The 27,134-nt window shown below is 36.2% G+C and overlaps 2 protein-coding genes across 43 annotated transcripts in view; one reads left to right on the top strand and one right to left on the bottom strand.

The window, feature by feature from the left end:
- Positions 1 to 27,134, bottom strand: part of zic6 (zic family member 6) — a 166,950-nt gene that overhangs the window by 19,883 nt on the left and 119,933 nt on the right. For 8 of the 42 annotated variants that reach the window (XR_015506707.1, XR_015506709.1, XR_015506728.1 and 5 more), the window contains one exon: positions 22,846 to 22,890. The exons of 23 other annotated variants lie outside the window; for them this stretch is intronic. Coding sequence is in view for 1 of the 19 variants with exons in the window: in NM_001001837.1 (NP_001001837.1) it covers positions 13,257 to 13,873; positions 15,258 to 16,218 (1,578 nt within the window). In the remaining 18 variants the exon portion in view is untranslated. 42 annotated transcript variants of the gene reach the window in all.
- zic3 (zic family member 3 heterotaxy 1 (odd-paired homolog, Drosophila)) lies at positions 21,967 to 26,109 on the top strand. Its single transcript, NM_001001950.2, is given in 3 exon segments — positions 21,967 to 23,214; positions 24,140 to 24,303; positions 24,593 to 26,109. Coding segments are annotated over 3 exon segments (1,347 nt in total). The 5' UTR covers positions 21,967 to 22,214; the 3' UTR covers positions 24,776 to 26,109.

The following is a 27,134-nucleotide window of genomic DNA, read 5'->3' as shown; positions in this document are numbered from 1 at the left end:
CTACATCTTTACATGTTTCATCAAAATATCTTTCAAGTCTGGATACCTCTTTAATATTTGTTTCATTTATTTAACTTCATGCCACATTTTTACACATCTTTTTGTGCAAAATGTTAGCCACGTAGCCTCTTTTATTTGATTTCATTATTAGAAATTAATTGTTTGATCTATCTATCTATCTATCTGTCTGTCTGTCTGTCTGTCTGTCTGTCTGTCTGTCTGTCTGTCTGTCTGTCTGTCTGTCTGTCTGTCTGTCTGTCTTTCTTTCTTTCTTTCTTTCTTTCTTTCTTTCTTTCTTTCTTTCTTTCTTTCTTTCTTTCTTTCTTTCTTTCTTTCTTTCTTTCTTTCTTTCTTTCTTTCTTTCTTTCTTTCTTTCTTTGGAAAACATATTCAGCAAGTTTTATCCTTTAGTGCAACTTGCAGTGTATGCAGTATGCTCAGAGAATCACACCAGAACTCACTAGATAATAAACAATTTGCAATATTTTATTTGCAGTTGCATTAAATTAATATTTAAATCGCAGCTTTTTAATAACTTCCAATGGGTGGCTAAACGGTAATAAACTCCCTTTAAACTTATATTTTTATAGAAAACTGCTGGAAAAAAGCGCTGATGCATGCTAATATTCATTACACACACACACATCTAACACACTTGATCTCTCTTATAATGTGACATTACATCACAGTTTATCATCATCACTCTCATTAGCTTCATCTCAAAGCTGTTGCCTCATGTATATGTATGGATTTATAGGTGTTACATACAAATATGTTTAAAAGGGAAAGGGTCTTAATTCCAGTTAACAGCTTTATCATTAAGTCTAATAATACAACATTATATTTTCATTGACATTTACTCACGAGCACACAACAAGAAATCCAAGATCAAAAGAGAGTGAAGTGCATATAAATAAATATAATTACATTTCATCCGAGTATAAAAGGGAGGAAAAAAATCAAAGCGTATTACAGACATACATTTTTTCCTTATCCATTATAGAGGGAAGGTTTGACATATGAAAGAAAGAAAACATTCTTGACTTGAGCTCAACTAATTGCTTCTTTCATCTATCCAATTAAAGGCTGAAATTTAATCCAAATAGTGTTGCGTGTTTTGATAACTCATCACAAGCTCGAGCTTCTGATCAACACAGAATAATATGATCACTGCACATTACAATCTCAGAGTCTTTCTATTTTGGTTATTGATTCCAATCAGCTTCGCAAGGTATAGGGCTCCTAGCTGACATATATGAAAACCTTAAAGGATAACACTCAAAAATCAGCTACCACTGAGTAATAGATTGAGAGAGAGAGAGTGCTTTATAGGATGTGAGATGATAAATGGCATTTAGGATAAATCACATTCTGATGTTTATGTTTATATGCATGACTACACAATGCGATCCATCCATAATGCATCATTGCTTTCCCTTGTTTTCTTATCCGCACTCTGAGAGCAACTATAGGTGATAAAATTTCAGATAAGCAAAATGAGGGGCTGGTGTTTTCATCTGGGAAATATGCAAACCACTTTACCGGGTCTAAACAAAGAGTACGCCTCATGAAAAAATAATCTAATAACGGTGTCTATACTGTACGCATTGCAGTCTTCCTTAACAAAATGTGTACTTCATAGTGTAGATTTAAAATATATGGGTCACTAGGATTTCACAGAGAGGGAAAAACAAACAACAAAACTAGAAATATAAATAAAGAGGAAAAATATGCAGTGCTGAGTAAAGATCTAAGGCACCCAGTAGCTATTAAGGAAATTATTTGGGGAAAGTAGCTGCTCTGAAGATTAATTAACTGAACTGATTGAAAGGGAATATAGCCCCGCACAAGCAGGCCTAATTATATCCAGCTTTTATTTGTCTTATTACACATTGTAAACAAAAATGCCACCGACTTGCGCAGAAGGCATTGTAAAATGAAAAACAAAGCTATCAATATACCTTGTTTCCAAAATCAGAAAGATCAACATAATAGTGTTATCCAGTAGGAACATGCACTCGCAAAATGTTATGGATACAGAAAATGCATTCCGATTTTACATAATGGCTACATAGTTAAACTGGCTTAAAATATCTCTTGACCTTTACCTCACTGGAGCTGCTAAGATGGCCAGTATTGAGTCCTAACGAGCTGTAATTGTCGCAGTAAAAGCCGTGCAGCAAAATCATGCAGCACTTAAATTCTCACATGGGTAAAGGTTCACCCAAGCCCACCTTTATTCACTCTTCGCCCCTCCCTCCAGAAACTACTCCACCAATCTCAATGTGCGACTGCGGTGACCCGATATCTCTCAAAACCAAATGGGATTTGTGCTGTCTTCACATTTTCATTTTCATGAGACGTGACTTTCTTTAATTCATTTGGCATATGTTGAGCCCCTTATAAAATTCAATTACATAACTTACACTTACATAACTGGAAAGAAATAAATTGTTACATTTACAACAGTTGTAACTCACGTTTATGCTAATTCAGGAGATACAGAAGATAAGCCAGTGATGGATGTGTTAATTACCTCAGTTCTATCCCTCTCTAATGTAGGACTAAAGAATTCCAAGAAATACATTCAATCCTTTCATGTGCACAGATTTTTTTGTTCCTCGAGCCAATCAATACATCTAAACCGGAATTTATTTAGCTCCATCCGGTGAATGATAGTAACTCTACATCTTTCTTAGTCTGTTTTAAAAAACAGTCCATGATTTAAGTGTGAAATGACCTTCATAGTACATAAAGCTGTCAGTGCATGTTGAAAGGGGAAAAACATCCTCTGACCAATACTAAAATCAAAGCCACAAGTCCTGCAAAGCCTAATTGATCCAGGCACTAACCCAGCTAATGAGGAACTAATATGACATACATATGTATTTTGGTGAGCTAAATGTAAGTTACACAGCCTGAAACCTTGATCAATTGCTTTACATTATCTAGCTTCCTGACTGTTGGCATTTTTTGCAGCAGAGGTGTGTTTATTTTCTTCCATCTATTTCTGCACCCTAGAGTGGCGGGTCAGCACCAAACCAAATCCGATTTGTCCCAACCATTAATGTCACGGCCTGTAAGCTACATATCATCACAGAGAGTACGCTTGCTCAATCTGTAATTGAAATAGCTTGGGGAGAAACGCTGAGCCCCGGTTGGCCCCATGAGCTTGTTTTATCCACTGCACCATCCATCACTGTTCGCTATATGGCCTTAAGGTGCTGGTGTAATGCTGTGAGGTTAACTGTGAGATCAACTTAAAGACGAGCACATGCTTGTTTCTCTTTACCTGGCTCACAGGTCATGTGGACATGTGACATACACATCAGTCTAGAATCGCATACTACTCTAATAGAGTGGGTGAAACACAGTATTTCAGTCAAGTAGTATGCCCGAATTCAGAATAATCAAAAAAACGGTAGGTGAGAAGAACACGGATGACTGAAAGATGCTGAGATTCTGAAATGGGCTTTCAATGGACACTTTACTATCCCACAAGGCCACGGGAGAGAATTTATGAATGGAAGTGACACAACTGACACAGATTGATATGATACATACCAGTGGTGGAAAGAGTTCTGAAAAATCATACTCAAGTAAAAATACCACTACTTGTCACATTGAGTATTATGCTTTAAATAGCTGATCCGTTCACATGCAATCTGCGCATGAGTGTATTAATGTAACATTTTGTAGAGCCTTCATTTATTGTTTAAGACTATATGGTGCTTTGAGTCATCATACAGTAAACATCCATTATACCTTTTCATCATTGTGTAAACAGCAGTGGTGTAACAAATTACAAATACTCAAACTATAGTAATTGAGTAGTTTTTCTCAGGAGTTGTAATTTACTAAGTAGTTTTAAAAATGTGTACTTTTACTTCCCTCTTGAGTAAATTTTTTAGTGCAGTATCTGTACTTTTACCCCACTACTTTCCTTCAACCTAGTCACTACTTTATCTTTTTTTTTTGTCTATGGGAATCAGAAAAAGCAGTCAAGTGATTCCTGTTCAATCAAATTGCATCATAATGAACTACATCAAGCCACAGGTGATTTATATTTGCAGCAAACTGTTTGGAAGACGGATGTTTACTGTATGATGACTGAAATAGCCTTAAACACCCAGCAGGCACAAGACGTCAACATGATGTCAGATTGATGTTGTACCCCAACGCCATTGAGACATTGCATTTTGTTAGGAAATGACAATTGGGTTGGCGTCAGAACTCAACATCAGGCTGATGTCAATGACCAACCTAAAAATCAACCAAATATCAATGTCTAATGATGTTACAACTTGACGTTGTGAGGAAGTTACCAATATGATGTCAATCAGACGTTGGATTTTGGTTGCCATACCTGACAAATAAATGCCAGTATTTGATGTTGTATTTTGGTAACTTTCCAACATAACTGAAATAACAACCAAATATCAACATAATTTGTTGTTGTTGTTAGACATCAAAACAGCTTTGTCCCTAGATGCTAGATAGCAAATGAATTTTGGTCACCTGACATCACAACCTAAATCTAACCTAATATTAATATTTTTAATCATACTTTGAGTAATATTCACAACAGATAAACTTACTCCACTTGCGTTACATTTTAGGCAAGTAATGGTGCTTTTACTTAAGTGTGATTGTTCAGTACTCTTTCCACCACTGCTACACAGTCTCTGGGTCACTGCATGTGGAGATTTTTGACATCTTCTTGGACACTGCTAAAGCTTTTAAATGGTTTGCTGCGTTTATAAAGTGCCCGTGTCTTGAGGTAGTTCAGTATGATGCGTTTTACTTTCTATGTGCGATTTGATTGGAGGGGAATCACAGAACAGATTTTTTTTTTTGAAGGGAAGTACTTGGAGTAATAGTACAAATACAGCACTAAAATGTACTAAAATGGAAAAGTATAAGTACACATTTTTAAAGCTACTTAGTAAATTACAATTCCAGACATAAACTAATTTCTAAAATATCAACCTCTACCAAGTGGTAGATATGTCAGTTTATGATAAAAGTTCTGGTACTAAATGAACCATTTTCTTAGTGTAAAGAACATTAAAATAGGAAATTTTAAGAACCCTTTTCTCACTGTTAAGAACCTTTCAATTGATGTTAAACGTTCTTCATGGAATCTTTGATGCCAATGAAGAAGCTTTATTTTTAAGAGTGCATATAGAACATACTTTTTAAACACGCGTAAAAACACGAGTAAAATTTACTATTCAGAGAGTATTTGGTCCCTATTTATAATAAGGCAAACAGATTAGTAATAAGTAAAGCTTGTGGAGTTGCTTATTGATCGAGTTGACCATCTGCTGAGATTTTGAGAGATTCAGTGTATTATATTTCAGCTGATTTTATCTAAGTCTGTGACTGAAATCAGTTGTAGTTTTGTGTTTCTCTTCTGTGTTTCTGCTTAATAAAAGCAGGTGTTCATCATCCGTCTTCAATCATCACCTAATTAATCTTTTCATTGCTTCATTAACTTGAGTAACATTAACTCAATTTAGAGAGAGACCAAATATGATCTACACTTAGTACATTTTACTCGGAGGATTTTGCTGTGTGTAAACATGTTTTTTCAATGTAAATTTTAAATTTAGATGTAGAGTGCCTACTTAGTGTGCAATTTTGGATGCAACAATAGTGATGAAAGCAGTTTCAGGTATGCCTAAATTCAGCTGCCATGCTATTTTAAAAGCGTTGATAGTTGCAGGCTCAGAGGATGGCTGAACTTCAGTAGGGGAAGTGATCAGAAGACCCATCTCTGCTTTAGATGTGGAGTTCACAGGATTGATTACACAGCCCCTTGTGATGCATCCTTCTACAGATGAAATTAAACACCCAGATTTACACACCACTTTGAAACACCCTGGACCCTGATCAGTGTGATTTCGATTCAAAACCACTTTTTGAAAGACAATGCTTTTCATTAAAAATTCAAATGTGATAGTTTATGAGGCAGTCCAATACTGTGATGGTGCTGAGGGAACCAAAGAAGTCTCTTAAATTCAAACCATGTTTCTTTAGCTCAGCCCGTTTTGCAAACATTCAAGATGGATTCTCATTTGTAGTCTAAAAAAGAAATTTTAAATCTCCTTGTTTAAGGCTGTGACACTGGATAAATAAGCTCCAGTTTGTCTTTTTAAGCATGTTCAGCTGGCCTCTCACATGCATGATGGCTGCCAAATACACCCTTGCCAAGACATGGAGGACACAGTATACGCTCTCCAAGTTGATCTTTACCGAAAAGGATCTGGAAGCGAGATCAGAGGAATTGGGTGATGGCCATGGTCACCCTTCTGAAAGCATAGCGCTGGTGCTCAGAGTCCGGGGCATCCTCAAAGTCGCCCCCTTTCAAAAGGGGCAAATCCACAACACTTGCTAAAGTGGATTTAGGGACTAATGGTACGAGAATATCGGCTTTGTTGCTCACAAGAGTCACTGTTGCCATATCGGCTGAAATATTAGTGCCACAAGATAACTCCAAGCAAGCCACACCTGATTGGCTGAGCGGAGACCTTTACTGTCTTCCCTGCTGTCCTGAGACGCCATCATCAGAGATGTGTCTTATGTAAGGCATGGATAATGAATGAAAAAGAGTGTGAAAAAAAGACTTTTTAAAGAAATGTCCATGGGGGTGAATTGCAATCCTAAAAATGCATCAAAAGACAGAAATGCGTCAGATATTGGGCTGGGCGGAGTTTACTCCCACTCCCAAAGCGCAGCTGCGCTAAATGGAAAAGCCCATAGAAAAAGAAAAAAAATCCCAGCATAAAACCACACTAGCCTCATTTTTGGTGGACTTGCTGAGGTTTGACAAGAGAACGGAATGTCCGGCAATTGAATAGATGGGTATTTAATAAGCCGTGGTACCAGCTGAGCTACACAGGGGGCTGGCACCGCCACCACTGACTCGAGAACACTGCACTGCGGATGAAGATGGAAAAGAATACCAACCAATCAACTGACTGCACTACTAGCAGTGCAAATCATCTAAAAGCTCAAATGTGTTTTTAAATAAAAAAAACAATATGATTTACAATTATTGTACAATAAAATGAATAGTTAATGTGAGGTTTCAATATTTTTAGAACATACTGACTTTAATTGAAATATTTAAAGTCTTTCAAATGTGTTCTTTTGTGTTCCACAACATTTGGAGTGACAAGAGTGAGACATGCGAGATAACATTTTTAGGTGACCGAGGTAAGTTGATAATGGTCACAACTAAGCACACTGTAAAAGCAAATAAGTTAAGAATATAAAAACAGGGTTACTGCTGGTTTCTTCAAGTCAAGTTTAAGACCTTTTAAGACCCTTTAAGACCAATATTTTTGAAATGTTAGACTTAAAGTTAAAGTCAGAATTATAAGCCCACCTTTGAATTTTTTTTCTTTAAAAAATATTTATTCAAATAATGTTTAACAGAGCGAGGAAATTTTCACAGTGTGTCTGATCATTTTTCTTTTCTAGAGAAAGTCCAATTTGTTTTATTTCGGCTAGAATAAAAGCAGTTTTTAATTTTTTAAACACCATATTAAGGACAAAATTATAAGCCCTATGAATTTTTTTTTTGTCGATAGTCTACAGAACAAACCATTGTTATAAAATAACTTGCCTAATTCCCTAACCTTAACCTAATTAAGCCTTTAAATGTCACTTTAAGCTGTATAAAAGAGTCTTTAAAATAACTACTAAATATCAATTACTCGCATCATGGCGAAGATAAAATAAATCAGTTATTAGAAATGAGTTATTAAAACTATTATGTTTAGAAATGTGTTGAAAAAAATATTTTTTCCGTTAAACAGAAATTGGAAAAAAAAATTAAACAGGGGGTCTAATAATTCTGACTTCAACTGTATAAAGGGTTAAACACTAAGGTTTTTTTTTCCAATGGCCCAGTTACCTTTGTAAAAAGTTTTTCTATTATTAAAAGATCATGTAAAGAGATGTGTTGCTTTAGATTTCTTTCCCCAATTAGCGGATTTAATTAGGAGAATCTGCTGTAAAAATATCTCGCTGTTGTTGTGAATTGTATCTTTTTGCAATAAAAAAACAAGTTTGAGATGGATTATTGGTAATTTTGTGTCGGCCTGATTGGGCAGCTTTGGTTGGACATAGGAATTAAGACCTATTTAGAATGATTTAAGACCTGTTTAAAATGATTTAAGTAAATGTAAGACTTTTTAAGGGCTAAAATTTAGTTTTTGAAATTTAAGACAATTTAAGAATTTTTACTACTCTGCGAACACCCTGACAAAAGTTAAACTTGATTACCTCAAAAAAGGTTTAACGTTAAATCTAAAATTTAAAGACAAAAATGTGCTCATCTAACCATTAAACGCAAAATGCAAAAAAAAAAAAATGTTTAATTGCAAATTTCATTTAAAGCAATCAGCTCAACTTCAGTCCAATGGTAACCTAACAAATCTTGCACATCTGTCACAAAATACTGTGCAAAACTATTCATAAATAACACTTGTTTCAGCATTTATTCTCCTCATGCAGTCTGACGCCAGCCATGCTGGAATTTTTAAATTGCCACAACACAATCAATTCAAGTTTAGATTTTGAGCTCTTATTATCCATTAGATACATTGAACTCTCACTTACATTTAAGTGACAAACTAATTTCTTTTTATTCATTTATAATTGTTCCGTTTTACAGCACACAGTTTAATGAATCAAACACATGAATAGATTCTACTAAAAACAACAACAAAACTATCTTTGAGTATGACTCTCACGTTTCATGCTTTTGATAGCCTCATTACAGCCTCACCTCTGAAATCAATTTGCCTGTGTCTGTAGCATCACTCTCATTACACACTGGGTAAGCAGGAAGAGCGCCTGCGTACACACGCCAAAACCCCTCAAAGCCAAACACACCCTGTCTGGAAAGAGATAAATGAGGAAGAGAAGGCAGGGTGACCGAAAAAGGCGGCAGAGAGATAGAGAACACGAGTGGACAACAGTGGACGATCTGAAGGACGAAAGATCAAATAAGGTGAGTTTTGTGATTTGAGGTTCATAAAACACTGTCACTGGACCAAACTGTGGCACAGATTAAGGGGCCGGTATAGGGGAGTCATGGGAGAAGAGGGTAGCCAGGAGCACCGGCAAAGCAGCAGATGAGAGAGAGAAAGAGAGCGAAAAGTGGGCTGAAATGTACAGGAGGGGGTTGGGATGAAAAGAAGCCCAAGTCAGGGAGCACCAACACCACTGGCTTGACCTGGGGACGACTGGAAAAGGCAGGAATCCAATTAAAATCACACCCCATCGGCCTGCACAGCCACCACCCCCTCACCAGGCTGACGCAACTTCACACTGCTCCTGCTAGAGATGTGTCATTTTGAGCAGGTGGAACGCAGCACACATTGAGATCATATAGTCTTGGTCACACTTTGAGAATGCAATAGTGGTGAAAGAGTCTATGACAAACACTTTCTAGCAGTAGTGTATAAATGCATTGAAAAGTTTAATTTAGTTGCATGCTGTTATGGATTAGAGTCAAAAATGCAAATTAACCTTTGCCATACATCTATGTTGCTAGGCAGAAAACAAAGGTGGTAGAGAGTGGCAGAGACATGCCAGCATGATTCAATAACAGTAAAGAAAGCGTATTCGAAATCTGCTAAAGGGTGTTGTAATTCAGTTATTAACAAAGAAATATCATTTATCTATATGATACCATTGGCAAAGTGAAGTCTGAATACTTTCAAGAAGGATAAACAACAGACATTCATTGGTTTTGGTCGGAGAGCTTAATTTTGACTGATCCTAATGCACTTGATATACAAAAGTAAATAAGCAGCAAGCTAAAAAAAACATATTCAATAGAGGAACATTTTATATAATAATTGTTCTGAAAGCTGACTTAATATTAAATCTATGCAGGAAAACAAAAACCGAAGCTCATTTATTTTTTTAAAAACAAAAAAAAAGCATACAAAGGGGAAGGTTGCTGGTCTTAATGCAACAATAAAGTCACATTCAATAAAGACATTTACTTTATATTTTGAATGTATACTGCATTTAGGTCAATGTGACTGCAAGAGTTTAAAAAGCAAGTAAAGTAATAGCATCACAACGAACTAGTAAAAATATTGCAAACAATCCAAACAAGATCTTAACCTTAAATAAATAAACATTAAAGCTCAAAAATAGTAACTTAAGCACCGCATAATCACAGGGTTTCTGAGAAGGTCATTATCTGCTAATACTGTGAGGTTACCAAGAAGGTGTGCGATAATATCCAATAAGTCTTCACAATTTTAGTTATTTGATTTAACTCACGTAAGTTGAAAAGCAAAGAAGAAGGAGCAACATTAGAGCATCCACAATTTTATTTTCCGATATTAAATTCTAAGTGATGCAAGAGAAAAAAATAATGCTTTAAAAGATATGCTTTTTTTATGTGATCAATAATGTGATTTCGATTGTTTTCAATTATACTTCTCAGGTAATTTCGAAGCCAGTTTTAATAACAATATTTCCTTTGTTATTTTAGCACACGCTATACATTTTATATGTTTTGTAAACCAGGGTGATCCTAAAAACTAAATAATTTGCAAAGAATTCTAATTGCAATTGATGGTAAGATTTAACATTAGTGTTTTGAAAGGTATCAAAGTTTATAGAGGAATAATTTTAAGCTGAGATGTTTCAACTAATAAGATCAGTTCAAATAACTTTTTTTCACAGCATTTACGAATATTCATTATAAATAAACAACCTCTGTAATGACAAACCATTATGAAAAGCACTGGTCCAATCACAGCTCACTTAGCGACAGAAACCCATGTTAAAGTATTTCTCTAAAACAAGAAATGTATTGTTTGCCTAGTACCAGACTGCAACAAATAGTTCACCTTCCTGTGTCCACCTTTCAATTTCCTGTCACTCAATGATCCATCTGCATTCAAAATAAAAATTTACAATACACTGCATACTTCTCTTTTGTACTTCCTATAAACATGTTATGTTCATATCAGTCCGGCTGAGATATGAGCTTTAAGTGAAGACAGACTGACATTTACCATGACCTTTCTAAGGTTATTCATGATAGCTAAATAAATTATAAAATTAAAAATATCTTAGAAGCTCCACAGAGTCAAAAAGCACTGGCAGTCCCATTACCAGTTAAACCTGGGGTCTCTTTTTCTCATTGCTCAAATATCCCTCCAAAAAGTAATACTATATTCCTTGGTCACCGATTTTTCACCAGTGTCTCTCCAAAAGTGGGTTGTAATGATTGGTGCCTCAGGCACCATTCTTGACAGTGGAAACTAGGCTCTTAAACTGTGAATATAATGTATTTTTGTAATAACCAACCAGTAAAAGAAATTTGTCTTATAAAATGCAATATATCCTGGTCATTAGCATTACCACTTCACCATGTAGTGTTAGACAGCCAAGTTCTTCACATTACAAATTAAGATACTCTACATTATCCTATAATATCAAAAAACCATATACGCAAGCAAAAAAATATGTAAGAACCTAAAAAAATCCCCAAGTGCAATCTGTAAGTACATTACAAAAAAAGGCTAAAACCAGATTAAACAGCAGATCTCTACCAAATGGCCCAAATTTAATTTTTACAGCCTTACAGTTGTGTTAAGATTTTTCAAAATATCTAATGAATTTAAAATGGTTGTACTTTAAGAAATCTATGAAGTATAGGGACAAAATGGAATATATGCAATATGCATGTGGTCATCCAACAGGTGTACCGAATAGTTGTGGTTCTCGAGCGCACAATTTCTCAAAGCTATCATTTCATTCTGACCAGCGAACGTATGCTTATTTTACAACTGCATGGTGTATTTTAACAACAGTACTTAGATTACATGCGACTTTTGGTTGACGGAATAGGATTTGCGAAAATTGTGATTTCTTGTACATTAATATAACATTCTAGCACAGAAACAGAGTGTGCTAACACATTCAATTTGTAAACTAAGCATATATGTAGGTTGGATTTCGCTGCAGTGTCATTCTAAGTATAAGGCCTATCCTCGTTTAAACCCTTGTTCATACTCCGTCATGCAGCAAAGGTAAAGCAATAAAGTCAACAGTAAAGATATATCATGTCAGATATGATAAAACAATGCAAAGATGGATAACAACGACATGAAAACGACGCCAAATCTAAAACCTGTTGGAGTTTAATCCAGGTAAAGGTAAGCGGTCGCGTAGTCGTCTTTCAGAAGAAAAAGTACTTAATCAAAGTTTAAACTTTTTAAATACATTATTTTGGTCACTGCTAACAAGTGATAATGTAACTAAATGCGTAAAGTTTCTCGGTTTTGGAATTTCAATCCAAAAAAGCGTATAGGTCTCCATAAAAAAACACGATGCATATAAAATCCAAAATCGTTATATAAAATTCACACACGTCCTTTGAAAAGCATAGAGTTAAATCACACGCCTGATCAAAGAGAATATAGATACTTTAATGAAACTTCGAATGCATAATTAATTGTACAGTATATACAGTACAATCTTAATTAAACAATTTAATTACCATGGAACAGGACTGACGTCCTCAGCATTTGCCACAAACCTATCAACTTATAAACTTAATTGTAAAGTGATGAGAAAATCTTAAAATAATTTGTAGCTAAAGGCCTCGTACACTGATGGGTTCGTTTCACATACACACATCAAGACAAACGAGAACCTTAATTATAAGAACCCTCGACCTAAATTTATGCTGTGACAGAAAACACATGTAAAAGTTGTACTTTACAAAAGATTTCACGTATAATTACCTTAATTAATTAATTTTAAAGAGATAAACCTCTTTTTCTACTTTACATCAGAAACGGAGGCCCTGCCTTTACGGAAACTCAAAATAATACGCCAGTAATTTTTGTTTTCTTGTGCAGAAATAATATAATTATTTCGATCTATTTATAATACTTATATATTTTTTACTTCATCTGCCGGGTCTTATTTGTAGATTTGTTTTATATTTGATATATAATTTATATTTTGTCAACTACTATTTTTGCAAGGTTATGGAAACTATTTACAGTTTCAGAAATAATAACCGACGTCTCACTGCATGAATGTATTGTGTGTGTATATATGCATACATACACACACACAGACACACATGTATATATCACATTGCTCTATTCTACTCAGAAAAGCCTTTATGACAGTTTTACATGGGAAGCAACTCACGACTGTCATCCGCCAATGCTTTTTACACGACCAAATTACAGACATTACAAATCACTGTTACAGTGTTTGGGTGAAAAAGTGTCCACGGCGCTATGGCAGGTGTACCAGCCATTTACCAGACTTTTTTGGAAAGGTGAGTTTGGCGCAAAAGTTCTATGGCTGGGTGCGAACGTATGGCTTGGTTGGTTGCATGAGTACTGAGCAGACTCGGGTCTGTAACTGCCCCGTTGTAGCAACAGAGGGTCCAAAAGGGACTGTGGCCTGTGCGCCGTATAGTCCAACGTGTTTTCAAAGGTGTGATGGAAACGTGACCTCACAGCAGACTCGTTTCGCGTCTCGGGAGACAGAGTCTCGTGAGAGGGGGTCGTCATCGTTCGCGTCACTGTGGTTGAAGCGGGTGTGTCTTGATGTTCTGTCACCTCAGGAGACCTGGCCTCTACAAGGTGCTCGTCGTCCTCGCCGATTTTGGCAATGTAGGCCTTGCAATGGAGTTTCATGTGTTTGCGCAAGGAGCTGGGATGTGTGTAACATTTTTCACAGCCTCTGACCTTGCACGTGTAGGGTTTATCGCTGGAGTGAACGTGAGAATGCTTCTTCCGGTCACTGCTGTTTGCGAATCTTCGATTGCAGCCCTCAAACTCACATTTAAACGGTTTCTCACCTAAACGGGCAGAGGAGGGGGAAACGCGAGTTACGGGTGGGATGTACAGTCAACCATGGCTCATCAGTTCTGTGCATGGTGTCATTAGATGTGTTATGCAGGATGTTGTACCAAAAAAGTGTGCCGCTCCACACATTAAACAGTAAAGCAGGCGAGAACATCACTTTGTTCAGATAACACTCATGTGCATGCAAAATGTGATAATTTTCTTTTCTATCATTCATAGAAATTGTGATAGCTTCCAATCAGCTAAACTGTTTCCATGCAGACAAGCATGATTGGTGAAAGATTCGCAAATGCAAATAACTCGTATACATTTCAGAAATAAAGGAAAAATAAAGTAATAAAATAATTCAAAATCAAGTTGAGGAAACAAATCCCTTCCGTGTAATTTTATGGAATTGTGTCACTGATTAATTTTCAATTTGTACTTAAATTGTCTTCAGTGAACAATAATCATTTATAATAGTCAGATTATTCTGCTACTCGACCTCATTCATTTTTATATGCGTCATGAGCCAAAGATTAATTCCTGGTTTAATTGATTTCTTGTTTTTGAAATAATAAAGTGTGGCTTTAATAATTAAAGTGATTGATTAACCTTATTTTCACATCTAATTCATATTTTATTTTTAAATTTTATTATGAAAACTGTATATGATATTGTGACGTCAGTTTCTAGTGTAGTGGTCTTACAGCTTGCGTGAGCGGGTGCGCTCTACCATAACAGAGGATTCAGCTGCGCCTTGCGTAAACGCTACGTCACAGCTCTCCGGTGCCCCGGAATTTATTTATTTATTTTCACTGCATGAATGAGAGGCACCCAAACAACTGGCATGTGGACTGTTTTTCACCAGCACGACAGTTTATAAAATCATTAAAAATATATTTTATTAATACGAACAACAAACGTTAAACAAACAATACGCTTTATTTAATGTTAACAAATGCATTAATCGGCACCGAAATTAAAGTATCGTAAATGTAATAAATAAATAATTAAATAGTTTTGTATACAAAAGTGTATTAATTTGAAATATTTTAAAGCTGAATTCGACAGGAACCCATCTGTAAAAATTCGTAATAGTGTACAGCGAAAATACGATTTGAAATATCACCGAATAATTGACACAGCAATATTTTGGGAATCTGTAATTTAACATTTTTTCATCGATTATTTATATAAACATATATTACAGTATTTTTTGTGTTGTAACAATATAAAGCAAAACTCACCGAAAAAAATTCAAAAACAATTATATAAGTTTGAAGATGCTGATTATTATTACTATTATTACTGTTGTAGTTGTTATCATTATCATTATTATTAATATTACTATTATTAATATTATTATTATTATTATTATTATTATTAACAACTAACCTGTATGCGTTCTCTTGTGAATCTTGAGGTTTTCGGATCTGGCAAAAACTTTTTCACATCCATGAAAAGGGCAGGGAAAGGGCTTTTCTCCTGTGTGCACTCTGACGTGGTTGACGAGCTTGTATTTGGCTTTGAAAGGCTTTCTGTCTCTTGGGCAGTTCTCCCAGTGACAAACGTAGTCAGAGTGCTCCGGTCCTCCGACATGCTCAACCGTCACATGGGTGACGAGTTCATACATGGTCCCAAAACTCCTGGCGCAGGGCGGCTTGCCAGTGCCCTCCTGGCCGTCACTCCACTTGCACACGAGCTCGTGTTTTGGATTCTGCCTGGAGCACCTGAGGAAGGCGTCACCCCCTCCTCGCTGCATGGCCATATTCAGAGGCTTATAGAACTCCAAGAACTGGGTGACAAGCTGCTGGCTGTTGGCCCTGGGGCCACTGACCGGCTGCCCGTACGGGTGCGTTCGTGAGAGAAGATCTCCTGGTAGACCCAACATCATTTGGCTGCTGAGATCTCGGGTTGCGTCTGACGAGCCATGGGCCTGCTCTTGATAGGCGGTGAAGAACGCGTGGCTCCTGCCATCTCTATAGCTGTGGAGGTCACGGTACCTTCCAATATTGCCATGTTGGGTTGGTCTCGAAGCCAGCTGATCAGTTACTGGTGGCATGCCTGCTGCTGACAGATTTGTCCCAATGATAATGCCCCTAGGACTGGGTTCTAAGCGATGACTGGTGTATCCAGTGTCTGGAAAATGGGTAACCGAGTGGTCAACATATGCACTGGCCCTCGTCTCGTGGTAGTCTCGCAAATTTTGCGAGGGGCAGAGTTTTAAGGAACTGCCAGTGGGGTGCCCCATGTGCTCCTCTGCCAAAGGTGGCAGCATCACGCTGGGTTCAGTATTGCTCTCCCCAGGGTTGACGCAAGAAAGAGGGCAGCCACTAAACCGCGACAGGCTTGTCATGTTTTGTTGCAAGCTTGGCTGAGGGCTTGGCAAATCAACCAACCTTTAAAGTTTACGATTTACCTACAAAACTCTTCCCCATTCCCCCCGCTGTATCATCTGCATGTGCAGTTATTGCCTGTAAACCTCTCAGACGCAAGAATCGGACCGAGGTTCGTTAAGATTGGTGTGAGTCCCATGCCGTTCACTTTGCCCTCTTGATTTGTGGCAATAACGTGGTAGTAAAATGCTCCGAACCAGGCCATACTGCAATATAAAAGCACAGCAGGCAAACCAGCTTTTTAAAAACGGTGCTTTGGGATTGGTCGGAATGCGCGATGATTGACAGTCCCTGGATTTGTTTTAAAAGGGACACGCAGGCGTTCACCACACGACTCCGTTTTCAAATATCTCAGTGCAAACGCTTTGATATGTGCCGCTCGCTCACTGCCAGATATTGGCTGCTCTGTGACTTAAATGCACTAGAGTGCCGAATAAGATGTCGTTGGCTCAAGTATGGAAATGCCATATATGTGATTTATTAGAAAGTCTTGTGCTACGAATGATATTCAGCAGTGTGATTTCAACACCGAATAGAAATAATCCAAGTTAAGCAACGAAATCAAAATTCTCTTTCAAGCCACTCGCCTCTCACAATCAGTCAGATCTCGGTGTCTGCTTTAATATTTCAGTTTGTAGTTCAACTCTAATTAAACGGAATATACTTTGGTACTTGTTCGATATATAATAGGCTGCTGTTGTTGGCCACACAAATTCTTCTCTTTATATATATATATATATATATATATATATATATATATATATATATATATATATATATATATATATATATATATATTCATTCAAAAGCAAGCATGTGCAGACCCTTGGTAATACACTACGCCACTACACTTACTTGACTAAAGGTTACTAGCTTAAATGCGACAGAAAAAACTTTTTCCCCAGTGTTTGACATTTTTTATACAAACTATTTAAGAAAAAGTTATTTATGCAAATTACATAGCCTATTTGCTATTAACCCTTGAAAATTGTGATGCCAACTAACTCGATTATTGGTACTTTGTCTTTTTCTTTAGATGTTCTTTACTTGGTTATAATGCAAATATCCTATATTGAAATGTATGTTTTACTTCGTTATTACAATATACTAAACAAAAAAATCTAACTAATAATGTGGAATATTTTAAAGTTTACGTTTAACTTTGTTTACTGAGGAGAGATGCATTTCATGAAATGCACATGAGCGTGCAGTTTTATCGGTTATTTTCTTGGAGTTACATATCTGAAGTGAACAATTCATTCATTCATTCGTTCATTCATTCATATTCCAAACGAACAGATATATTTAAAGTAAGAATAATAAATTAATGTCAATAATAAAATATTGTAAACATACGCAAATGTAATAAACACGTGAGCAAGCTGTACATTACAAAAGAAAAAAAAAACTGGGGTAAATAACTAAATGTCGCAAAATACCTAAAAGGTTTATTTGAACATGGAATATGCAAGGGTTAATAGACTTCTGACTTTCAAGGTTACAAGAAAGGAAGCTAGTTTCCCGTATTCAAAATTTAGCCCCTGATGATCTGTTGTCAGTTTATTCACTTGTTCTAAATTATTTTGCACCTGTCAGTATAAAACTGACAAAAATAAAAACAGGTTTTGATTCAACAAATAAGTTAGACTACTTTTGGAAAAAGAGTGACACGGCATCATAGTGCGGAGAGATCAATCAAACTTGATTGATCACTTGAACCATTTACATGAACAAATTTTCGATTAAAACAGAGATGATCCTCTCTCATTTTACAACATCCTGATTTTAAGAAAGTCATTAGTATACCTTTTTGCCCTGAATACAGTCCTCCCCCTTTGAGTGGGCACAAGCTTGGATTATTTACTGATTTAATTCTTCCCACACATTAAGTTCTTGGATAGAGTAAATATTATACAAGGCAACAATATTTACTGAGGTTACAGTAACTGTATTCACAACAGTCATAATTAAGTCATAATTAACACTGAAATAATATTGTCACTACATTAACAGAGTCAAAATAAAAACTAATATAACAAAAGAAAACAACAAATGAATTCAACAACCCTTTACATTGATATGTATTTTTTATATCAGAATAGCTTTAAGATAAAAAACCTTGACAGTGATGTTCACCTAAATAACAGAGTAATTATATACTATTTATGACAGATATAATTTTGTGTAAAACTGTCTTCTCCAACACCAAACAGCAACCCTTCAGATTAGACTCCTGATAAATTTCTTTCTTCTTTATATCTCCATTACTGGAAAAAAAAAAAAAAGAATCCATTTGCACATTCTGTATATGATCAACTTACTTGATTACAATAGACAATATTGGTCAGAGCAGGAATATTTAAATAAATAGTAGAGAGAGCACAAATGTGCCATAAATTAACAAATAAAAATTGTATATGAAAGTTTTTTTCTGTCATATTTTCAACAGTCACTAAATGGGCCAAATAACACATAGCTATAGCTCAAAGGGTAACAGGCTTTTTTCCAAGTTTTAGCTACTCAAAGTATATAAACTAGTCAACAAAGACTAATATCAATTAAATGCATAGTTGATAGCATGGTGGTTTAAATGTAATTTGATTGTGAATTGTAACTATAACAAAACAGAAAATTTTAATTTTACAAACCTAAATATAGGCCTCCATACAATCATGTTTGCCCAAATATAAACTGCCTCTTTCCTTGCATAACTAGTTTACTTACGATTGTATTGTTAAACCAAAATATTACTTTATAAAATATTCAATATAAAATACCTATAAAATACATAGAATTTCCATCCAACAATTCTAGATAACAATATAGAATTATATTTCTTTCTGAAATGCAAATTACTTACTAAATAAATAAGTCAAGATAAAATGTGGTTATCTGTATATATATAAAACATATGCACCGATTAAAAAACTCCACATAAGGACATTTTTTCACCACATAAGGATTTCTTTTTTTAGGGTTCGGCAAAACGATTTTCTTCAAGAGCAGTTTCCATGCTCTAATAAGGTGCGTAGCGCCACAACAAATTTAATTTCCAATTATTTATGCTAAACATAGTTAACAAAATTTATATAGACATGTTAATGGGATGTGCCACAGCTACTTTATTACCCAATACTGATTAGGTGTTTCATATAAATACACTCACTTCTCAGTAAAGCTGACAAAACAGGCTGAATACTTTTAAATATTTAGAAGCTATACGTAAAAACATGCGCTGCAATAGTACACAAAAAAGATTGCCTTAATATGTCTAAGAAAAAAACATCAATATAAAGCATGACAATAATACAAATATTACTCATAGAAAATTAAAGGATGATAAAGTGGTAGGTATAAGAGTCATCTGGAGTCATATGCACGAGATCATTTTGTGTTGCTAATAAACTTGTGAATTAAATGCGAGACTGACAGCCGTAAAATAAATAATAACGACACGATGTGCAGCAGTGGGCTACATTCATTATAAACTATTCTATGCGACAATAAACAGATCTGCACTACTGAGCTTGATTTTTATACCAGAATCATATTCGAGAGTTATTCATGAATTATCTTTAAACTGTAATTTAACTATAGAAAACAAAAAGAAGAAGAAGGCCAAGTCCAGCATAAGGGACCAGAGACAGATATTCCACAATTTTTACAAAACAAATTTTATCTTACATAAACGGTAGAAAAAAACATTTGAGTTCCACGCAATTACAGGCTTATAAAGTACTTTGAATTTCCCGTGGTTCAACGTAAAACAATGCATGAGGCCCCCTTGAGTTAAAAACGTCTTTTGCCCTCATTTGCCCTTTGGTCGGCATTTAGACGCAGTGCAGAGTGCAGTAAAGAATTTAAGTGAAGTAACTGAACAATTCCTTGCGTGGTGAAAGCTAAGAACGTCCTTAAGAACTTAGCTTTTCCCTAGCCACGCCCGGAAATGAATATGTCACATAATATATTAAGCGCGTCCACATTTAAACAGACAAACCATAGGCCAACATCTAGAATGGAAAGTAAAGAAACCGAAGTCTATCGGACTACCAGCCCTGAAACTTAACAAAAATCGTCATAAATCTGTCCGCTGCATAATATACTCACATGTGTGTTCGTGTACGAAAGGGGAAGAGAGAGGGGAAGAAATAAAGATGAAGCAAAGAGTGGGCAGTGCTTGAAAAAAGAAAGAAAAAAGAACCGGATTTAACTTGATTGAAGGATATCTCTATATTGCAATTCACGCTTAAATTGTGTGTGTGTGTGTGTGTGTGTGTGTGTGTGTGTGTGTGTGTATATATATATATATATATATATATATATATATATATATATATATATATATATATATATATGTATGTGTGTGTGTGTGTGTGTGTGTGTGTGTGTGTGTGTGTGTGTGTGTGTGTGTGTGTGTGTGTAGACAGACAGACAGACAGACAGACAGATAGACAGATAGATAGATAGATAGATAGATAGATAGATAGATAGATAGATAGATAGATAGATAGATAGATAGATAGATAGATAGATAGATAGATGTTTAAGAATTTAGCTTAATTTGTCAATAAAAAATTAAAAGAAATATACGATTACCCAAATACAACATAGCCTAAATTAGAATATTTTAAACTAAATAATATCTACTGAACAAAATAACACTCACCTTAAAAAAACTATTAGTTTTCCCCTTGCAGAAAACGCGGTGAAAGTGAATGCATTAAAGCTGAGGACTAGACTAGAATGAGAGGCTGATTTAAAGATTTTTGTTTTTTAATCTCTAAGATATAAAAGGGAGCTCCTTTCGAGCCTAGAGATTGAGGGGGAGAGGGAACGTGAAAAGGCTTGGAGGTATAAAAAGCGCTGCTTGAAACACTCAGCGCGTCTGTGAACTTGATCAGATTTTACGTGTCCTGCAGCGAGTCACCAGCAACCCTGTGAAACTTTCTCAATAGCAGAGTTTTTGGCGCCATGGAAAAAAAAATTCTCGGGATATTACAATCACCACCATACTTCATTCCCTGTATTACTGTTCTACAGTCATGTAATTTAAGTTTCACTCTAAAAGGCTAATGAACAAAAACTTTAGTAAGTGGTTCAGTTTATTTAGGCTAGATGTAGATAGATAGATAGATAGATAGATAGATAGATAGATAGATAGATAGATAGATAGATAGATAGATAGATAGATAGATAGATAGATAGATAGATAGATAGATAGATAGATAGATAGATAGATAGATAAACAATGTTCTTACTTTTAAAATGAAGATACATCATTTTTTCTTAGTTAAAAATAATAATTTCCCGTACACTTCTATTTTTTTAGATCTAGTCTATTTTCTTCTAAATTTTGGCAAAGAGTAGGCGAAAGTATCTTTCTTTAAATCACGCATCTACTGAAAGTTTATGTAGCATAACTTTGGGAACAGCTGACGTGCTAAGCACGGGAAATAAACAAGCCTTTCTTACTGAACCGAAATAAAGTCCCGTTGCTTTACCTGCAAATAATGCCAACAGCAACCAATCAAATCTACTCACTGAAACGAACTGCCATTTTCAATACTAAACCTTGCCAATCAACGAACGTGCAGCCAATTAACGCCCTTCCTATCCATCACGTGACTAAGAGGGAGCTGTGCTTTCATTGGACAGCGTAGAGCTGCCTCCCGAGCTCATTTATGTGCAAGGAGTGAGTGATTGACTTTATCAGTCCAAGGACATCATTCGTCTGGAAAGGGGGGGAAGTTTGATCCTCTTTCTCACGGATCCCAGTTGCGGGAGTTTTTCTCCCGTTTACCGAGACCCGGGATTATCATTTCGTTTTTTTTCAATTGAAGATTTCTTTTTTCAAGCTTACGTGAAATTGCGCTCAATTTCCCGGTACCCGTTCACTCCACTAACCTGGGGTTTCCCTCTTTTTTTATTTTTCATTTGTTTTTCTCGATTGAGCCCAATGACTATGCTCCTTGATAGCGCTCCTCAGTTCCCGTCACTAGGAGTAGGGGGCTTCGGAACGCCTAGACACCATGAGTTAGGAAACAGAGACCCTGGGCTGGGACTCAGTCCCTTCGCAGATTCATCTCACTCGGCTGCCTTCAAGATTAGTCCCGTTACTCACGACATCGCCTCCAGCCAGACATCAGCGTTCACACCGCAAGCAACTGGATACGCAGCAGCGCTCGGACACCACCACGGAGGACAAGTTGGTTCTTACGCCGGTGGAGCATTCAATTCGACCAGGGACTTTCTCTTCAGAAACAGGGGCGCAGGCATCGGAGAGACCGCACCGCCGAGTGCCCAGCATGGAATCTTTGCCGCTTCTGCTGGGAGTCTACACGGGCCCCCCGGAATTTCGGACAACCCGGGACATCTGTTGTTTCCTGGACTTCACGATCAGAGCGTGAGCCACACATCACCAGGAGGACATGTTGTAAACAGTCAAATGCACCTGGGTTTACGCGGGGACATTTTTGGCCGTCCAGATCCATATCGACCTGTGGCGAGCCCTCGTACGGAACCTTATGGCGCCGCTCCGCTGCATAACTATAACCATCCCATTAATATGAACATGGGAATGAACGTACCCACACACCATGGTCCGGGGGCCTTCTTCAGATACATGCGGCAGCCTATAAAGCAAGAATTGTCTTGTAAGTGGATAGATGAGAATCAGATGAACAGACCTAAAAAGACTTGTGACAGAACTTTCAGCACAATGCATGAAATGGTGACACATGTTTCGATGGAACACGTTGGCGGCCCAGAGCAGAGTAATCATGTTTGCTACTGGGAGGATTGCCCGAGAGAGGGGAAATCCTTTAAGGCCAAATACAAACTCGTGAACCACATCCGAGTACACACTGGAGAGAAACCGTTCCCTTGTCCGTTTCCTGGTTGTGGTAAAATTTTCGCAAGATCAGAAAATCTTAAAATTCACAAAAGAACTCACACAGGTAAGGAAATTAAATTCCCCCCGATATTACATATTTCAACAATGCATTTAATAGGTAAAATACCACTATTTACTCAACTAAAACAAGGCAGTGCATTTCTAAAAGTTTTTCAAATTAAAGTTTTTTCTTTTTAAAGTGAATAGTAAAGTATTTATCATAGATAAATTTGTCAACTTCTTTAACCACACTTCAGGCTTGTAGAAATGAAATGTTAGGGGAGAGTTTGACTACATTTACTATTTATATAATCAAGTTTCTTTCCTCATTTATTTATTTATTTGATTGAGTAAAATTTATGTTAGTTGAAATGTATATATACGTCGCAAATCTTTTAGGAGATGAACAAGTCATAAATTAAAATGCAAAGCTGCATGCGTGGTTGTGGAGCGAAATTGTGAATGGACCCTTTTCGTTTTGTGAAGCTTCCGATGCTTGTGGCTATAAAGTTAGTAATTGCATAGGATTTGTGTTATGTTGATGCATGAAAAAATGCTGCACAATTTTCTGGGAAAGCATGAATTTTGACGATGTGCGTTTAGTCTAATAGCTGGATTTGTGCCTAAAATATTGACCCCTTTCGAGATCTACATAAAATGTAAAGCAAGCTGTTGAACAGTGTATAGGGTTAGACTTGGCAGAGAAGAAACGCGTGCATAAATTGACACAATTTATACGATCACGCATGCTTACTTGCTTAATTTTGTTATTATTGCAATTATTTTTTTCTAAAGCAAATGTAAAGATGCCTGGTAAGTAAAAAAAGGATAAGAGCGAAGAGCGTGATATGTGGGTAACCAAACCATCTGGTGTGAGCGCACACACGGCCCATTATTTAGAAAAGCGTGTAGGCTATTACATAACTTAAAGTTGTGCTCTAATTAAAAAGTTATATTCCTAAAACCCTAATGTTTGCTCTCACTTGCAGGTGAGAAGCCATTTAAATGCGAGTTCGATGGCTGCGACAGGCGATTTGCAAACAGCAGCGACAGGAAAAAGCACATGCACGTGCACACATCTGACAAGCCATATATCTGCAAAGTGTGTGACAAGTCCTACACACATCCCAGCTCTCTCAGGAAACATATGAAGGTAAGGAGGCATTTCTGTTTTGCAAACATTTTTTCAAAGAAAAATCACGCAGATAAAGATTCTAGAGAAAATAACTAACCGCTTCGATAAATGTATTATACATGTCCTGGGAAGGCGTTAAATTCATTTCATGAAGGCCTGGCATGCGGCATGCCGTTCTGTGTTTCACAAATTTATAGCATCGATCAGAAATCCAAGACGAACCATAACGTTTATCTGCACCATGTGTATAAGCGTGTTATTTGCTTGTTCTGCCTGTGTCATACATCTGTGAACGTTGTAATTTAAGGTACACGAATCACAAGGCTCAGAGTCGTCTCCGGCTGCGAGCTCTGGATACGAGTCGTCCACGCCGCCAGTGCTGGTTTCTGCGAACACTGAAGACCCGACAAAAACACCCACGTCCGCGGTGCAAAATTCATCAGCACACAGCGATGGACTACCACCTAATTTTAACGAATGGTACGTTTGAAGCTCCAAGCAGACTCTCAAATGGTGGACCAAAAGGTTGAAGTAACCTTTAAAAACTATTTACGCTATGGCGTACAAAATGGCATTGAAACAACAGGAAAAGATGAGAGTTCGCCAGCAGGCCTCGTCCATTCTCAGGATTCGAAATTTGACTTTATTCCGAGTTCGAAGAAAACTAGCAAGACATAAAATAACAAAATAACACTTTCTAAGAATAAATGGTTTTCCTTTAGTTTTCAGATTTCAGATGATTATTTTATTTTTCATTTTATGTATTTTCTGAAAAAAATATTTAAAAATAATGGCAAAGAAAGAATATTTCACGGTGTTTTATATTAAGGTGACACTCACATCACCTTTGATTGATTGTTAAAACTTCAGACAGTCTTAAGAAACGTGCCAAAGTCTTTGTCTTGAACTTGAACAAAAAATAAATCATAAATAAGTATATAGCCTACTCGTGAATGTATTTCCTTGTTTGATGGAGTCAAATCTGTTGTCCAAGTCCGTTTTCAGGTGGAGAAATGTGGTATTAGCTTACGATTGTTACCTTTGATTATAACGTTGCCTTTGTTAATAATGATGTAAATACATATCCATGATGCCATATTTATCAATTTGTAATTTAATTATCGGCGAAAAAGCCGAATCTTAAATGATATTTATGGAAATGTTTTCTAACAAGACTGTACAGTTTTGAGTCAACCAGTTTTAACGATGAAAAGGGAGTCAGTTCTAAAGTTCCCACGATACGATTGTATCTTTTTTAACCAATGTATGTGTCTTATCTGGGTCGTAAAGTATTAATTATATTAATAATATGACAAGACATGCTCTATAGTTTAAAGTTTGCATTTTGCAACATAAGCTGATGTAAGGATCGGTATAAAAAGTAATAAAACAATGGGTTCTTTCCCCCCTTTATATCACTGATGAATCAGCCATATATGTGAGTTATACAGAGGCATTCTGGTTATCGAAATTTCTTATTTTGTATTTTTCTTTACTCTTACCATTCGAGTATAGACTACACCTAAGGATCACTTACAAATTCGAGATGCCCACTGACCAGTATTTTCATCGAAACGCCACTTTTTGATCAGATACACCATGCAATAGCATAGCTTTCATTCATGCATCAACTTTGAAACCGTGTGACAGTGTTAAAGAAGTTAACCAATATTCCTGGGTTTAAGGTCCATTTGAATCAGTATGGTATTCCATTTTTGATAGTTCCAGAACTGTCTTTGTGGATGCAAGTCTGTGTTTAATGTGTCAAAGAGGAGCAATGATCTGTCACAACAGTAATCTCAAAATAAAACTTTCTGTCTGTCAGTTTGCATTGTTTTAAATGTAGTTCTTCTGTGAATATAGCGTGTTGTTTGTTATGAGTACTGTGGTATAACATATAGAAAACTTTGATTACACATTTGCTTGTTTTATGTGAATAACTTTTCCAGATGTGGAACTGTATGTGTGAATGAAATTTAGTATTAAGAATACTACAACTTTTTAAGATGGAAAAGTGAGGGGAAATATGTGTTCAGTGACACCGAGAGTTACAGCATTGCATTGTTACATATTTTTTAAGAGACTAAAATTATGCATATAAATATATTGTGCTTATGAACATGATTTCAAACCACCAGCACTACTTTTGAAAACAAACGTAAAAAACAGTACCTCGTAACGGTGATATATAAAAACGTTTATTTAAATAATTTAATGAATATATGTTTTATATACTATTTTCTATACGTTAAGTTAAAGAAAATAAAGATTTATTTCAGCCACATTCGATGTTTCTTCAGCCCTGATCTCAGACAGATCTAATGTACAAATGGAGCTTGAATGTGATTCTGTGACATTTTCTCCTGGAAATGGGTCACGCATCAAGTTATTCCTGAAAAGCATATGTTTAACTGATGAACTGTGTCACTGTGCCATTTTCGAGGCAAGCGATGTTACTTCAACATACCCTATTCAAAATTCAGCAGAATCTTGTACTTTCTTCCGAAGTAGGGTTATTGTTTGTTGGTTTGTTTAACAAACTATTTATGACAAAATGTGAACGAGTTTTGACTGGAATTAAAACAAATCCTGAAATGTCACAAATCAAGACCTCAGTTTTTCATTTTCATTAATTTTTCTTCTGGTTATAACCGTGAACTTGTGATAGGTTGCAAAGCTATTTCAAACTCTACGAAGCAACATAGCACACTTGAACTTGACAGTAACATGCCGCCATCTTACCATCCTGTTCTGTTTGTTTCTTTTGGAAAGACGAAAGAGTTCACAATGTTAACTGAACAGTGATAGCATATGATTATCTTAAGACCCTTCCTATGATCTTGGGGAGT

Source organism: Danio rerio, chromosome 14 (genome assembly GCF_052040795.2).
Source record: "Danio rerio strain M-AB ecotype USA chromosome 14, GRCz13ab, whole genome shotgun sequence".
In the NCBI taxonomy this organism is placed as follows: domain Eukaryota; kingdom Metazoa; phylum Chordata; class Actinopteri; order Cypriniformes; family Danionidae; genus Danio; species Danio rerio.
Note: the sequence above shows the minus strand (reverse complement) of the source record. Positions and strands in the feature narration are given on the sequence as shown.